Source organism: Euprymna scolopes, chromosome 3, assembly GCF_053919585.1.
Source record: "Euprymna scolopes isolate OS-2025 chromosome 3, ASM5391958v1, whole genome shotgun sequence".
Taxonomy (NCBI): domain Eukaryota; kingdom Metazoa; phylum Mollusca; class Cephalopoda; order Sepiida; family Sepiolidae; genus Euprymna; species Euprymna scolopes.
In genome coordinates, this window is record NC_136484.1 from 25,051,580 (window position 1) to 25,069,546 (window position 17,967).

The following is a 17,967-nucleotide window of genomic DNA, read 5'->3' on the forward strand; positions in this document are numbered from 1 at the left end:
CGTTTGAATCTTCTTCCCAGTTCTGATAAAACACTTGGAACATTTGCCCAAATCAAACTTCATTTCAATATCTCTGGAGAATATATGTATGACCTGCAAGAGTCAATTTAAGTTAGCATCTGAGTTGGCATACAGAGCTTATGAAGAAGAACCTGAAGTCCAACCTAACTAATATTCCTGGTGAACCAAGTGCAAAAGAGATCCAGACAATTGCACTTAGGAGAACAACAAGGATATTAAAAAGAGCTCTCGCTTAGTTTCAATAAAAAGCAGAGTAATGTTGGCAGCTGGTTTGGCTGCCTCATACCCAGCGTTATAATCTTCAAAAGAAGAAAAAAAATTTTTTAAAATGGGAGGTCATCCATGAAGAGCAGATGGTTTATCTTTTGTTCGAGTCTTATTGGCAGCCTTGGTTCAGATTGTAGGCACTCTCGCTTTTATTGAGTTGCTTGCTTACTGGATCTATTGGTAGGCAAAAGAGTAAAGGAGATTGGAAGATTTATTTTCTGATCTTGATGTTAAGGATTTTTGCAGTTTCATTATTGTGACTTAATTCCATGGTTGTTTGTCACATTTCTGCATGCATATCCATATTCTCTTTGATTATTGGGTGGATCTTATATAAATCATGACATTACAGTAGCCACATGTGTGGCGACACTAACATATGCCTTTTAGTAATCAAGCCAAGTCATGCTTAGGTTTCTTGCCTCTTAATACATTTCTCAAGGATGGTCTTATTAATCAACAACTGATCCTTGGTGCTTAAAAATTTACTCTTGCACCATGCTTGTTCTTTTTCCAGGTATCCTCCAGAGGAGAGGTGTGTAACACTGCCACATGTCCATCTAGCCTGGTCAGCATTTCTCTTTCATCCAACCACAGCCGATCCATTATCGTCCTCGACTTTACATGACCATTTTCTTCAATGCGCACTTTCTTCTCTCCCAAGCATGTGGTGTCTTTTTTCTCATCGCGACAACTCACGCACCTTCCTAATTTGCATATGCGTGCTTTTTGGCTACTGCTGCTAATCTCTTCGAAAACCAGCCATCCTTCACTGCCACTGATATTTTCCTACGCGCTCATATGCACTATGTTACATGTGTCGATAGATACTGTCTGCAACCAGGCCAGTGTTCAGTATCCAATATAGTACCCCTCCCTCTCGACTTTCAAAATTATCATGAAAAATAAAAACTTTTGTACATTTGTAAATTAACTCTTTTGTTAAATTACCCCCCGCACCCACACCTCACAAAAAAAAGAGATTCCACCTTGTTTTAGGATTACATGTGAACACTTTGAAAAAAATAAAACAGAAATATTCAAATTCTAGAATTTAGAGTGGGGGATCAGTTTTGTATATATATATATATATATATATATATATATATATATATATATATATATATATATATATATATATATATATATATATATATATATATATATATATATATTTTAAGATAAAATGATCCTCTATTTCCAGACCATGCCAGCTTTTTAGAGCAATTAACCAAATTTATTTTCACCAATCACACGTAATTGTCAAAGTAGAATCTTCTTTTCTTAATTTCTATAAATTAATAGAATTACCTGGAAATGGGGAATCATTTTACGCTAAATTTATATTCCAAACTTATTCTTTAAAATGCATTTTGTTTATTTTAATATTCTTGTTCCTCTTTTCCTCCAAGTTTGTCTGAGTGTTCACATGTAATCGCTTTAAAAAGACTAGAATTTGGAAAAGAGAGATGGATTTAGCAGAGAGTGTTAATCTACAATAATACAAAACGAAGGACATTTGTTTTTATCTCAATGCATAGAAAAATATCCCCAAAATTTATATTTTATTATTGTTTTTATTTTTCGATACACAAGTCGAGATAGAGGTGATGTGGCTAACTAAGGGCGATAACTTTTACATAATTTATCAAAGTTACCCCCCTTGAAATATGTGAACGCGTTTATATATTTATTTGCATTTTATAAGGTAATTTTAGTAATTGAAAAAAATTGCTCTTAAGTAATTTCATAATATAATGAAACAAATAAAAACAAATAAAAGTACATAACATTCATTAAATACAATGACGCCTTTTTAAATTGATTTCTTTCACTGAATAAATCAGACCATTTAAAATAATAGATTTGTTTTATTTTATTTAAGGACAAATAATTTCATTATTTTATTTGCTTGAAAATAAAATAAATGCATAATTTTATATGGGCGAGTAATATGCGTTTGTGCAGCTCTCTAGAGAGGATTCATTTTTAAGATATCGGAAAGAACTGACAATATACGCAAAAAATTGTTTTATACATATTCATAAATTAATATTTGTGTGTTACGTTCAAAAAGTTTCAATTAGGGTTAAATTTTCCACAGAATGTAAAGGAACTATTAAAATGTGCCCCCCCCCCCGGTCCCATCTAGAATTAGTCGGGGCAATTATCAGTTAGGTTCATAAAAAGAGACAAACGTTATAACATAAAGAAATGGACTTTTTTTTTTTTTATATAAGTTTTGATTTCAGAAAAGAAAAAGAAAATCAAGCAACGAATATATCAGTGAAGAATATATATTTTTTAAGTTTAAACCTTTTACTGATTATTTTAATTGGTATTAAAAGATTAAAAAATATTAAAATGTAAAATAATTAGTTTTGATTCATTAAAGCCATTCGCCATTTTACAGCTGTTTGTAAGAAACACAGCATCAACAAGTATTTTCCTTAAGAAAATATCGCGCTTACAGATTTGTTTGCTTTTGTTAATCACCTGACCTCATATTGCGAAACTTATATTTAATTTTTTTTACGGTAAAATTATAACTATATTTAAAATTATTTCCAACTAGTGACACGGGCAATCGTATGTGAATACAGTTATTGTGTGTGCGTGTGTATATATATATATATATATATATATATATATATATATATATATAATATTTTCGCAAAAATCAAGACAAAATATAAGATGAGAACATCATTGTGTATTTTCATATGCGTTACAGTTGTTTCCTAACCATTTGGACAATTTTAAATATTATATCATTTAAACACCGAGAACCTGATTAAAATAAATTTAAAACAGGAAACATTACAGAATATGTTAAGAGTGAAATGTAAGTGTGGAAAAAGAATGTTAAATTTAATACTTAAGATTTTAAAATGATGCAATAAATTGATTATTAGATCATCAACTTAACATACAGAAACTAAAATAATTATAACTTAAATGGGAGAAATAGAAGTAATTCTAATTTTAATAATCATTATGAGTAATAAAATAACACTGGAGTAATTTCAATAACACAAGAATGAAAATAATCTAACAATAAGTAACTGCAAGATATGAAGACAAACAGATTACAATGGATTAAAATAAATTTTATCAAAATATAAAGTTGAAGAAAACTAAGTGAAAAATTGAACTGAGATTGTTATAAAGAAGATAATGTTAGAACTATAAGTTTAAAATTAAACAAATCTTAAGTCTAAATATTAAAATATGAATGCCTGGAATTTCGATAAATTAATAAAAATTAACAAAATAGAGTCATCTCCCTTAGAATGTAAAACTATTGCGAATGATAATGGTGAGGAAGATAAAAATTTCAAATAAAATATTTAGATAATAAGAATTGAAAAGATAAATTTAAAATTTAAATTATTTACATAACCAGTATGGGATGAAGAAAAATTTTAATTAATACTATTTAAATTAACTATTTAGTTCCTTCTTTATTTCTTAAGAAGGAACTAAATAGTTAATTTAAATATGTTAAGCAAAAGTTAATTTAAACATCTTCAGCAAAATTAATTAGTAGATTGTAATATGTAAACAAAGTTTATACAAAATTACTGTAAATTGAGAAAGTAATAGTGAAACATTTAAATTTAGACTAGAATTTGAAGGTGTACATTAGTATTTTAGGAAATAAATCAATGAAATAAATAAATTGAGGAAGAAAAACAATTATTAAGCTAAAAAACATACAAAAGATTAAATTAATATTAAAATAGGTAATTGGTTGAAATACGAAAATGAGGTGATTACTAAATTCGAAGGCTATCGAAAAAATAAAAATAAAATGTAAATATGTGTAAAAATGTGTTGGAGAAGTAGATCCAACTGCTTGATCTCTTACAATAGAAATTATGATTATCATATATGTATAAATAGTGTATTTTGCTGTCTGAAGAGTAGTTATTTCAGAATATTTTTAAATGATATATTTAAAATTGTCCAAATGGTTATGAAACAATTGTAATGAATAAGAAAATACACAATATGATGTTTTCATTTTATATCTTGTTGTCTTAATTTTTGCAAAAATATTATATACATGCTCAATTATGGAAACTGATGATCATGAAACTTAAATAATTGAGTCAATTAATTTTGACTCTTGATTTTATTGGTATATGAACATTACCAGAATTTTAATATGAAATTTTGGTTAAAAAAAATTTTTTTTTTTAATTAGTAAGATATATATAAGGGGCCTGGCAAGACCACAGAGAAAACAACCGAAACAGCAAAACCGAAGCTAGCCTTCAGGATACTATATATACAAACGTAAACAAATTTGTACATATTTTATTGGTTTGAAAATATAGGCTCTTTTTTATCAATTGTTATAAAATTTTAACCATGGAATATTATGATCTTCAAAAAAGTCTGCAAATGTTCATGTAGTCTGTCCTTTAGAACCTAATATGAGCATTTCCATATTTAATTTGCCTATGAGCATCCATATATATATATATGTATAGAGAGCGAGAGAGAGAGAGAGAGATAGGTAGGTAGGCCACCTTTTTTGGCAATTTTATAAGTTCCAAATCCCAGCGATTATCGATCAGAATGTAACAAATGAAGGCTCATCGGAAAGGTAATGACCTGAACTGTGTAGTGTGTTATGTGACATGTGCCCTTAAGGATACACATTAAGGGGATCATCCATCATCCAGAGCCTATTTGTGGCACAGTTTTACAGTTATAAAATTTTTCAATTACAGTCATTTGTTTTCCAAGATTTACATATGAATTATAAAATATCTGATATGTCCCCAAAACCTCTGGCCTTGATTGAGGGGAGACTAAAACTCGCTGCTATGGTTTCAAATGATCTGAAATAACAGCAAGGGGAGACTTGATTCCAAATATTTCTCATATGTTATATCTCCCCTCTTTGGTTTTCATACATAAAGTAAATTTCACAGTGTATAAGGATTATTTGATACTGGATCATACCCTATTTCCAAAAGAGGGGAGATATAACATATGAGAAATATTTGGAATCAAGTCTCCCCTTACTGTTATTTTAGATCATTTGAAACCATAGCAGCAAGTTGTAGTCTTCCCTTCATCAAGGCCAGAAGTTTGGGGGCAATATAAACAAAAAATAGTTATCTATAGACACATGTTTTGCTATACTATGGCTCATCAACTTTGTGACATAACGGTATCCACATCTAATCATAGTACTTATAGCTGGAGATTCAAGCCCTAGTACAGTCATACAGTCAGCTATGCTGATGAACCATGGTATGGCAAAACATGTGTCCATAGATAACTGTTTTATAAGTAAAATAAATTATATATATATATCTCTATATTATTCCAATAATATTCAGAGAATGAATTATAATGAGGTTTATACAAGAGTGCTCAATACAAAGTAGAGCAAGACATTTGTTTTACATAAACATTTAGGTATTGCTACACAATCATGAGTATGATTCAGTCAACTAGTCATGGATTGCTAGAGACTTCAAGAATGCAGGACTGAACTTTTAGAAAAGCAACATCCTTTGACAAAATTATTTGTTTGTTTACGTAAAAAAAAAAAAAAGAAAAACAAACAAAAATTATTCTTAATGTTTATGATGATAGTTGTTGAAAAAGACATAAAAGTGGAAGAGGATGAAACCTACAAATACTACACAGTAATCAGAACATTGCTTGAGTGAAAATAAAATTCAGATCTAAGTGAAGACTAATTCCGCAATCTCTCAGGAGATGCTTTATACTGTATTTAATTATCATTAAAAATCAACAAAAATCAATATATGTGTGTGTGTGTGTGTGTGTGTGTGTGTGTGTGTGTGTGTGTGTAAATAAATAAAATGTCTACTTACCCAAAGTTTTATATGAGGTGTATTGCTTTCAGAACCGCTACTTCTACGAGCATTGGTTAAGGAATAGTTATTTAATCTCAAATGTTAAAAAAAAAAAAAATGTACAAATTAAATCAAAAATTAAAAAATAAACAAGATAACAATATTGGTGTGTTTAACTATTCACAACATATTGGATATTAGATTATTTTGTGTTGTGATTTTTTTGTTATGTTATAAAGTATGTGTGTACTTTAAAATATTTATAACTTTGGAACTATTAACTACTATAATTAATCTGCAAAAAATATTTCAACGTAAGATTTCAATGTTTTGGGGTTTTTCGGGTTTAAGAATGGTTTCTCATGTTATCTAATATATAAACGGCTATATATCTGTCTGTCTCCATATTTTCAAACTACCTCCTTCAAAACTAAAAGTCATAGAGTGGCACTAGAGGCCTCAAATGATTGGATTTTTTATGGGCCGTTCGTTTATGGGTATTTAGCCGGTTAAAATTGTTTTCAAGGGATCAAAAACGGGTGAAAATTGAAACTAAATCGTTAAACATTTTGTACATTCATTTTAGTTTATTTTCAAGTTTTCATTAGTTTATATGCATGTCATATTTGTACAGTACTAACATCACCAGCTTTGAATGCCAGTTTTGGTTTCGATTCTAGCTGATAGCACCTAAATACTTTTTTTTTTTACTTTTGAAATCACGACTCTATAATAAGATATATGAAATCTGGACAAATTAAAATATCATATTTAAGCGTATTTTATACCCAGGCAAAGCCAGGCCCCCTACCCCGCTACTATAAATATATATGTATATATACATAAATATATTTGTGTGTGTGTATATATATATATATATATATATATATATATTTATACATAATTATCTTTATATACCTACAGACACTAGTCCTTTATAATTTTTTTTTTTTTTTTTTTCATAAAATGATTATATCTTTCAAAACAGTTAACAACATAATCATTCTTTAGGGCATACATTCATGGTAGGCATGTGTTGTAGTGGTACAACTTTTGAAATCATCATAGCGAGTGTTGTAGTGTTACAGGCCGATAATAATTAAGACCATCGCAGTGGTATAGTTAACAGTTTAATTGTTTTATTTTACAGCATGTCAACCCTTTTCGGGTTATTTAATGCCAAATCCAGTAATTTTGTAAAAAGGTTTTATATATTTTCAATTATATATTCTCAGTGTTTGGTTTGATTGGAAGAAAATTGTTGTCTTTTGTTTTAGACTTTGCAAAACATGACTTAGTTTTGCAAAGTAAAAGAAAAAAAAGCAATAACATCAATGTTTGGTACTAATAGATTCATGCACATTTGAAAGTTGAACACGTACCTGACGAAGGCAAGATATCCCGAAATATAGCATCACAAACTGACCACCTGACGCAAGTAAGAACATCCTACATGTAAAATATTATTTTTTAAAAAAAAAGCACACGTATATATGTATGGTTATATATATATATATATATATATATACACATGAATTCAATCAATAAAAGTGAAACTATATAGCTGGCTCCACCATTATATCTTAAGTTGCGCTAGTTTAAGTCTATCTATCACACCTTTTCAATGTCCTGCATTCTATAAACTTAAATTTATTCTTATATAATATTTTGATGCGTTTTGATCAAGATGTCAGTATCATCAAACAGCCTGATTTGGTAGCACCAAAGGTATAATTAACAAAAGGTGTATTAGCAAAAGTATGTTACAGAAGTACACATCATGATTCTGAGGCTATAACTGCAATGAATCATTACTAGGGCTAGGACAACAGCATATTCTTTTCATTGTTTTGACTCTCACATGTGTATCCGTTGATATCTTATATACTTTCATATAGAATGATGTCGTTCTCGGTTGATTAACTGTGTAGGATATATACTCGAAACAATGAAAAGAATATTCTGTTGTCATAAGCCTAATTATTACCCAATAACATGTTAGATGTAACTATATTTATAGTCTTTGGGTAAGTCCATTATTTCTGAAATAGGTACATTAGCTTAACCCAACGCAACATGTTAAAAATGAAACATCTAAATAACAAAATTGTTAAATTCTTTTTCTTGTACATTTAAAGATTCAATCTATCATAAAAGATTTCTAAATTATAAATGTTTATGATGATAGTTGTTGAAAAAAAAACGTAAAAATGGAAGAGGATGAGAACTACAAATACTACACAGCAATTAGAACATTGCTCAAGTGAAAATTATGTGAAAATGAAGATTAAGGGGCTACTATTTGGTATTGTGTCTAACAGAGGATTGTGGGGAGTTGAGTAACAAGATGTCTGTTCACATTTACATAACATTTAAACTTTAGCAGGTTCAGTACAATCAGAAAAGCAAAAAACAGAGAAAGAATTCTGAGGAAACAAACTATTAGAGTAGAAGGCTTTCCAGAATCTAAGAACATTAACAGTGAAGGGGTGTGATTTTGCTATATGTCGGGTTAGTCAGGGATATGTAAGTTGAGGGGACACAAGTGCTAAGAGTTCATAAAAGCAAATTCTCTTAAAGTACTTGCACAGGAATGCAACATCGTAGCAATGATACAGGGGTTGGAGCTTGGCCAATAGTATGGTACACATTAGATTTGAGAGTCTTTTTTGAATCCTGTCAAAGATTGAGAGACTAGTAGTAGATACACCAACTCAAATCTGGCAACAATACACCATGCATGGATGAAGTGTGGCTTTGTAGAGATATAGGATACTCTCTGGTGTGAGTAATTTTCCAATATTGTAGAGAGAACCCACCTTCTTTGCAGCAGCCTTGGCAATTTCCTCCTGTAATTGTTCCAATTCATGTTCCCTGTAAATGTTAGGCAAAGGAGTTTGAAAGATGGGCTCTCATATAGGGTGTTATCGTAGCAATCATTGATTGTCAGAAATTTTCTAGCAAAATAAAAGTGAAGCAAATACTGCATAATCACCAACCACACATCTTCTGAAATGTCATTGCTGGAGTTCAATGGCAAGAACTCCAGAAAGTAGGAAACAATGCTAAGATAAGCAGAGTACGACTAGTGTTATTTTAGAGTTTTCCTCCTCGTTGACTAGTTGTCCAATCAAAGCTTAACATAAAAGGATACGAAGATTCCGAGCTCAATTGTGAACTTTCCGGAGAATGAAGCAAGGCTTCCTCTTTACTCGACAGGTTAGAGAGATCCACTTGAGCAAGATCTTTCTGCATGGATGTTATCTTTTGTGGTTCAACAGATTCAGCAAATCCAAACTTGGCACCAGTTGACCTGTAAAAAGAAAACATTAAAATATAAAAAGAAAGCATCTATAATATAAAGTTTACCTGTCTGTTTAAATGTATGTATGTTTGTCTGCCTAAAACTTTCGACAGAGGCGACGGATTTTCACAAGATCAGTATTGTTTTGAAGCTCGACCCTTCAGAGAATAAATATCGAAAAATTGGGTAAAAACATTGATTCCTTCACCCTCAACTAGGCACTTTTCTACAGAGAGCGGTCGCTTTTTTCGCCGACATTTTTGAAAATTATCCTCTCTTTATGACTGACTAGCCTTAATTTAAACATTCGTCACTTCCGGCTTGGCAATGGACACAACAGCAAAGACATCACTTTTTTTGTTACATTTTTTTGTCCTCCTTCGCAGTATGGGTTCATGCCTGCCTACTACCTCTTTGGTTTTTTTTTTGTCTTTTTTTGCTCAACACACACCTCCAAACACCCGGGCAACGCCAGGCAAATTCAAATATAAAAAGAAAACATTCAAATATAAAAGTTTATGTTTCTGAATTTTTTGAGATGAGGATTCATAATTTATATCATTTGGAATATCATCTTGAGTCTTATTCGCACAACATTTCAGTCAATGTAACTTCCAATCTTCTTCAAGTGTATCTTGCCAAACTTGGGAACCTGCATGAAATTTGGAACAAAACTTTTTATTGAATCTACAGAGGCAGTATGCTCTCATTTCATCAGCCATGATTGGGTAAAAGTTCTAAGTAATTTGAGATTGTATTTTAGGACCTTTGGTGTAGTGGACAAAGTACTGGGCAAAATTCAGTTGTAAGTTACACTCTTCTGGAGGTTGAAGGTTCAATTCTCAGTGCGGTCGACACTAAAATACAACTGCAAATTACTAAAGATTTCTACCCAGTCATGGATGACAGAAAGAGAGCATGCTAACCTCGTGGATTAAATAAAGAGTTCAGTTTAAAATTGTATGTAGATTCCAGAGTTTGACAAAACAAAAAAAAGAAGAAAAAAAACACCCTCGAGTTCAACAAGATACACCTGATGAAAGTCGAAAGTTACATCGATTGAAATGTTGTGAAAATAATGCTGAAGATGAGAACAGTAGCCCAAAGAATCCAAATAATATAAATAAATGTTTTACTATTATAGTTGAATAATTGTTTCAAATATCAATTCATCTTCACAATATCGGTAATGTATGAAGTTTTATTTGAGAAATGATATATATATATATATATATATATATATATATATATATATATATATATATATATATATATTTTTTTAAATGTATAAATAGCGCTAAGAATATGAAATAATATTTACTGTTTGAATTAGTAACAAACGAATTCAGTAAAAATGTTACAACTCATGATATGATGCATACTGAAAATTTTTCTTATTTAAATATTAATTTCCATGTTTAATAATGTTTAAAAAGACAAGAAATAACAAAGGAGAGAAAATATGTATCAATATGAATCCTTTGAAATAGTTGAACAGAAAAATTAGGTCTTTGCGAATTTGATTGCTTCCTTTCTTTCAGATTTTTATTTCACGAATTTTAAATAAAGAGCGACAACTTTTGTAAATATATTTCGTGGTTATCTCCCTTACCTTGCTTTTTTGTCATTTTCCAGTGCTATTTGGATAAGGTCAGAAATTTCCTTGACTTTAACAACAGCAATATTAGAGCAACGTAAAATCTGAAAGAAAAACATACTTAATAAATAAAACTGTAAGAAAACCTAAAACAATGATGAATCTATAAACAAAAAAAAGATAAGTCAGTTGTGCAAAAACATAAGTCGAAACTCTATCAAAACGTCAAATGTAAACAATTTTGTTACAATTAATTTTTTTTTTTTTTTTTTACACAGTGATCACCACTTATCAAGGCCCGGAAGCCACTCAGGGATAGGGGTTATTGCAAGTACATTACGTTAGTGTGGAGATTTGATGAAGTGTTTACTTAAGGGGGCGGTTCATTAGGAATTTGTTAACATTGGATTTGAAGACATCCAAGTTGTAGTCCGGTGGGAAGCAAGCAGACGGAACAGAGTTCCACAGGCATGCAGTTCTAAGAAAGAAGCTTTGTTCATGGAATCCACGTTTTGATTTAGGCACAGATATAGAGTGGGGGAAATTTTTCACAGTGGATTCAGCTAGACGGGTGTTTTTCGTGAAAGATTGCCGAGGGGGGACCAGAGATTGGAGTTCAGATGAGCACCTGCCATGGAAATAACGATAAAACAACGTCTCTTCTGTGGGAGAGAGGTTGCAGGGTAGAGAAAAGGGCATCCCCCACTAAGCCATGAAGTCTATTTTGTACTCTGTCAAGGCAGGATAGGCTGTTTTTAGCAGCTCCTGCCCAGATATGGCAACAGAATATGAATAAAATGCAGGGTTCAATTCACTACAATATAAGTATCAAGTCTCTATGATGAATAGAATGTATGTTATGACCAAAAGTGTAACATTTTACCTTTTTGTAACCTTGACCTTTGACAGACTTTCTAAAATTAAATTAATCTAAAGTTAGATCATGACTGATATCTTGACTCAGTTTGGTGACGATTTCATTTTTTTTTTTTTTTTTTTCACAAGGGAGTCAACTTATTTACATTGGACTTGAAGACGACCATAGTCAGTTGGAAAGCAGGCCAGTGGAACAGAGTTCTACCTGTGGGCAGTTCTAGGAAAGGAGCTGTGTTCATGGAATTTGCATTTAGATTTAGGAAGAGATAAAGAGGGGGAAAATTGTTGATAGTGGTTGTAGCTAGGCGAGTGTTTTTTGTGAAAGCCTGGCAAGGGGGAGCATAGATTGAAGCTCAGACGAGCACTTGCTACGAAAATTGGCCAAGACGTTTCATCAAGCGATATATATGTTATGCTATACACATAGAAACATAGTTAAAAATTTAACCTTGATAGAAATAATAAACAGACAAAATTGATGGAAAGAAATGTAATTTTTGTTAGTATTAAAAACTGCTAACATAACAAGGCTTAAAAAATAACATTAAAATTACAACAAAATCAGCTTTCATGCAACTTAGAAAAAAACTGATACTGGATCAATTAACAAACGTGAATAATTCTATATAGATGAAATTTTTACATCAGTATGTTCTTATGCATTCTGTGAGATTAAATTCATGTATGTAGACTGTCTTGTAGTTCTTTTGTTTTGTTTTTTTTCTATTGAAGTTTGGAATAGGGTTATTAATTAAAATAAAAGATGGCTCAGAGAGGAATATTAAATAAATTAGCTGATAAATTTGTATCCAAAATTCCAATTATCTTGTTTAAAAAAAAAATGTTAAAAACTCACTAAGAATATGTAAGTATTATTCCTGACTTTGGTGGGAGTATTTTTACTTTAATTATTAACGTGACTGAAAAGCAAATTATTTCGGTTTTGAATAAATGAAAAAAAAAAAAAAAAATTTTTTAAAAAGCACTTTCTTTAAAATAAGAAAAATGTCGATCATTTATTTTTTCTTTTGGCTTCAAGTTGATGAGGATTTAAAAATTATATATCTAAAAAAGATTTTGTGTCCTAAGATGAGAATCAAATAGCATCATGTTTTAGCATATCCATTTGTCCACTGTACCAGTGTTATTAATAAATAAATTAGTGCTTGTATAGATTGATCTTTTAAACCAAAGCATTTCAGGTTAAAACATTATTACCTACATGCATGCCATGTTAAAATTAGTATAAATTACAAAAAATGATCCAGTAAAAGATGTGCTAGATGAATTTTTTTAACAAAAGCTTATCCACAATTATGCTATGTTTAAACATAGCAGATCCTTCATTAAAGTCTATGGAAATAAGTCAGTTTTTCATACTGAATTGGTCGCACAATTCTTCCACATTAAAACACACAACAAAACTCAATGATTTGAGAAATTCTATTTTTACTTGCAATTATTTTTCTACTGGATCATTTTTTGTAATTTTGACAATTTATACTAATTGTAACATGAGATGTAAGTATGTATGGGAATTGAAATTCCCAGGCTCATTCGATTATTGCCCTTTAACTCTGGTAACCAGAGAGCGACACAGCCACATCACTTCCTGCACTGTATCTCTTTTCGCTGAATTCTCAAGAAGTCAAACGACAAAAGAGCGTGCTGGTTGGCATGGCCAGTCAACCAGCCTCCTGACCTATCATCAGCTTCTCACCAAAAACTAAATGCAAGTAACGTTACTTAATCCTCTCTTCCCAACAAACTTATTTTTACTATCTCTATGTATTTTTATGTAAATAAATCTACATTCTTTCACTATCATATATTGGTATGTTTCGTCTCTTCCTTATGCGACACTTGCTTCTCATTCACTAATCATTCATTAACTACATGAGGATGGGATCGTCAATTGCATAAATAAGCCATCCTGTCCTCTACATATGTAATAACGTTTTCACCTGAAATGTGTTGTTCTTTTTGTTTGTTTTTTACAAAGGAATCACCACTTATCAAGGCCCAGAGGCTACTCAAGGATAAGGGTTAAAGAGTGTATAGTGGTCAAAAGGACAATATCATAGTAATTGTTAAAAGTGTAAATTTAGTAAATTGGATTACTTAAGGGGAACGGCTCATCAAGAACTTGTTTACGCTGGACTTGAAGACAACGTCACAAATTTACACAAATACCAGCATACTAAGAAAATAGTATTGTATAAATAAGTCAGATAAGCAATTTCCCCAATTGAAGATTATCAAAAAGAAAAGGATCTCTATTTACTGTAAATCTGAAAAAAAATGGATTAATTAGATTTCTACCAGATTTCTTAAGTGTCAGAAATGTCAGAGAGAAGAAGAATGAAGCAAGAATAATGTCCTTTTTAGAAATTCAGATTACTCTGTCATGTGCCTGTTGGCAAGCTTGGAAAGACCACTTATCACAGTATCATTAAAGGTTTGACCGGCACTGTTTTACAATAATTCACTGTGCAGAGGGAGACAACTCTCTTTTACTGAGAGATTCGTTCATTTTTTCATCCCATATTTCTTTTTAAATCAAAACATGAAAAAAAAAAGAAAGCTGCGACAATTTTTTTTTAATGGAACAAAGTACGAGTAGAACTTTCATGTTGAGTATTTATATTATGAGACAGACCTAAAACGTGTGCATCTGAAAAATCATCTACCGCTCGCAGACATGCCATGACAGCATGTTTCGTTGTTAATAGGCAAAATTAAATTGCAATTTCTTGAAATATCACAACAAAAATATTAAAATACCATTTTAAAGAAAAGTTTATTTTTAATCGAGTCATAAAAGTTTTATATTGATTGACGTAGGAGAAATTTACTAATTACTAATTTAAAAACTATGACTGTCAGATTAAATAGTAGAATGTACCTTGTCCAGTGCTAAACGGTACATCGTTTGGTATTACTACATTAATTGAATAATTCTCATATCGTTTCTCTTTATGCAACCTGGCCAGGATATCCTCAACCCTCACTGGGCAAGTATCAAACAGATAAGAATATATAAGAGAAATCTAATAACCTGATCTTCCATAAGAAGCATGTCACCTGCCATTTGTAACGTACAGATTTCTCTGTGTTTGTTCATTCCAATTACCATTTTACCATCCATCACTTTTTCTTCCTTATCCGTTGGATCAACCAAAACATACTTTCTGAAAACAAACGCATTTTTAACTTTAAAATAAAAAAGCAATAAATAAAGCAAAAAATTAAAAAAAAAAAACAAATAACAAAAAGTTTGTAAAAGTTTTACTTTGATAAGTCTTCTATTATAAGTAATAAAAATGAATATTGCATTAAATAATCAGGTTGAGAATTTTTTTGAATTCTCTGACTCATTCTTATTTATTTAACACGTTTTATTTTTTTTAGCTTCTTTACAATGAAAAATTTAAAATTCAAAGAAATATAAAATAAAATAGTTATTACAATTTCATGATTTAGAAGTGTCAGATTGCCTCTATTCAAAATTGAAAAGAAACAACAAAAAATGTTTGTTTTAACATATAATATTTCAATTTATATTGAAGAATAGGGGAAATAATTAGTGAACAAAGTTACCTCCCTTGAAACTTTAGATAAATCTTTCAAGTTGAAGGTTACTTAATATTTGTAGATGTTAATTTAATAAAAAAAATGTACTTCTGAAATGATCGGATTTAAATAATGTAAATGATTTACGGTTCGAGTTTTTTTATTTACTAGCACTCCAGCCCGGCTTCGCTCAGGCTCTATGTACTGTTCATAACATGCCCTACGTGTGAATATACTTTATGTAAGATTTTAAGTGTTTAGACCAAAAATTGTCTGAGTCATTTTGTAGCGATCGCAGAAGTAAATTTTTAAAAACTTTCACCCAATTCTGACCCCTTAACATTATTTTGGTCTCAAATCAAAATACGAAATTTTACCCATGTCCAAGTTACCTACATCTAAAATTGCAAGTCTTTAGACCCAAAATTGGCGGAGGAATTTGGTAGAATCTGCAAAGCTTAACTCTTTCAACTTTTACCTTTTCGCAGCCAAATTTTCACCCCAAAACTGATTAAAATGCTTGCCGCATGGCTGAATACCCGTTATGTAGAAATTTCAAATGTTTAGACCTAAAATTGGTTAAGTAGTTTGCTAGACACTGCAAAAGTCAAATCTTTTGAACTTTGACCCCTTTACAGCTCAAATTTTTGACCCAAACTGATTAAAAAGCTTGCCCTATCTCTGAATATCCTTTATGTAAAATTTCAAATGTTTAGACCAGAAATTTGGCTGAGTAATTTGGTAGAGACCGTAAGGGTCAATTTTTTTTTTTTAACTTTGACCCCAATTTTGACCCCTTAACATTTGTTTTGGCTCAAATCAAATTAAAAAGTTCGATCCATGTCCAAGTAACTTACATTTAAAATTTCAAGTGTTTAGACCCAAAATTTACGGAGGAGTTTGGTAGAGTTTTCAAAGATCAAATCGTTACACTTTGATCCCTTGACAGCCAAATTTCTGGCTGAAGACTGATTAAAAAGATTTTCCCAAATCTCAATACTCCTTATGTCAAATCTCGAGTCTCTAGACCAAAAATTTACAGAGTTATTTGGAAGGGAAATGTACACACACACATTTTCACTTTCATAGATTTATTTTTATAATCTTTTGTTTTTGCTTGGTGGGGGTACAGAAACATTTTAAAGGAAAAATTTTTCTTAGCTAAAACTCAAATGTGAGATAACAAGAAAAATATTATATGATAAATATAGATAAAATAAGGAGTTCAAAAACATAAATTCACAGATATTTTTTATGTTTAAAACAGGAGTTTATATAAATAAGGAAACACAGAATGTTTGTTCATATTTTGAGTCCTTGCAATACGAGTCAGATTCATTAACTGAGACATTAAAGAAGCTTGAGAGCATAATTTAAGGATCATGAATTATTCATCTGAAAATCACAATAAAAACTTCACTCAATTATAAAAATTACATTTCATCAAAAGTTATTAATAAGTCATTGTTCATTTGGTTTTATTGTAAAAAGTGGGCTTACAATACACATAAATATGATAGTTTCATTTGTCCAGATTTCATATAGAGATGTGATTTCAAAAGTAAAAAAAAAAAGTATTTAGGTGCCATCAGCAAGAATTGAAACAGAAACTGTAGGATTCAAAGCTGATAACATTACCACTGTACCAATGTGTCATGCATATAAACTAATGAAAAATTTAAAATAAACTAAGATGAATGTACAAAACGTTTAACGATTTTTTTCAATTTAGACCCCTTTTTGACACCTTAAAAACAATTTTAACCAGCTAAAGACCCATAAAAGAACGGCCCATGAAAAATTTGATCATTTGAGGCCCCAACTTTTAGTTTTGGAGAAGACAGAGTTTGAAAATATGGAGACGGACAGACGGATTGACAAATAGCCGCTTATATATTAGATTTATTTGATCAATCTTGTCAGTGTTATTTGTGTTGGTGATATTGTTCTCTCATCACCATTTAACATGTAAAATATTGTATAAAAAAACGTATATACATACGGTTATGCATATGTACATGAATCGGATTAATAACAGTGAAACTGCATAGCTGGTTACACCATTATATCTTAAGCTGCGTCAGTTTAAGTCTATCCGTCACACCTTTGCATTGTTCTGCCTTCTATAAACTTCAATTTTTTCTTAGATACACATTAAACAATGCGTTAAGGGAATCACTTTAACTTGTTATAAACCTTAGGGGTTGCTTTTACTCCTTAACAAAACATCTGGCAAAACTCACACTCAAACAATGCAATATACTTCTCGATTGTATTATGAACTCCAACCCCAGCTATGAAATACTTGTTTGTTTATGGCTATTTATTCATGATTTCATTTTTTTTATTTCTCAAATTAACGTGACTTCTTTCCAATGTTTTACACTTTTTTCTCAATAAATTTCAAGCCTTCACTTTTTCTGAACTTTCTGAAGATGTTTGTTGATCTGAACTAAACTGGTCAAATCTCCCATTCGTTTTCG

General features: G+C 30.6%; 1 protein-coding gene across 1 annotated transcript in view; it reads right to left on the bottom strand.

The window, feature by feature from the left end:
• LOC145253731 (exosome complex component RRP45-like) overlaps positions 1-17,967 on the bottom strand; it is a 285,110-nt gene that overhangs the window by 94,172 nt on the left and 172,971 nt on the right. The window contains exons 8-11 of the mRNA XM_080112961.1: positions 14,970-15,102; positions 11,051-11,139; positions 9,289-9,447; positions 6,153-6,195 (exon numbers count right to left, since the gene is read on the bottom strand). Of these exons, the coding sequence (XP_079969087.1) occupies positions 6,153-6,195; positions 9,289-9,447; positions 11,051-11,139; positions 14,970-15,102 (424 nt within the window). The remainder of the gene's footprint in view (positions 1-6,152; positions 6,196-9,288; positions 9,448-11,050; positions 11,140-14,969; positions 15,103-17,967) is intronic.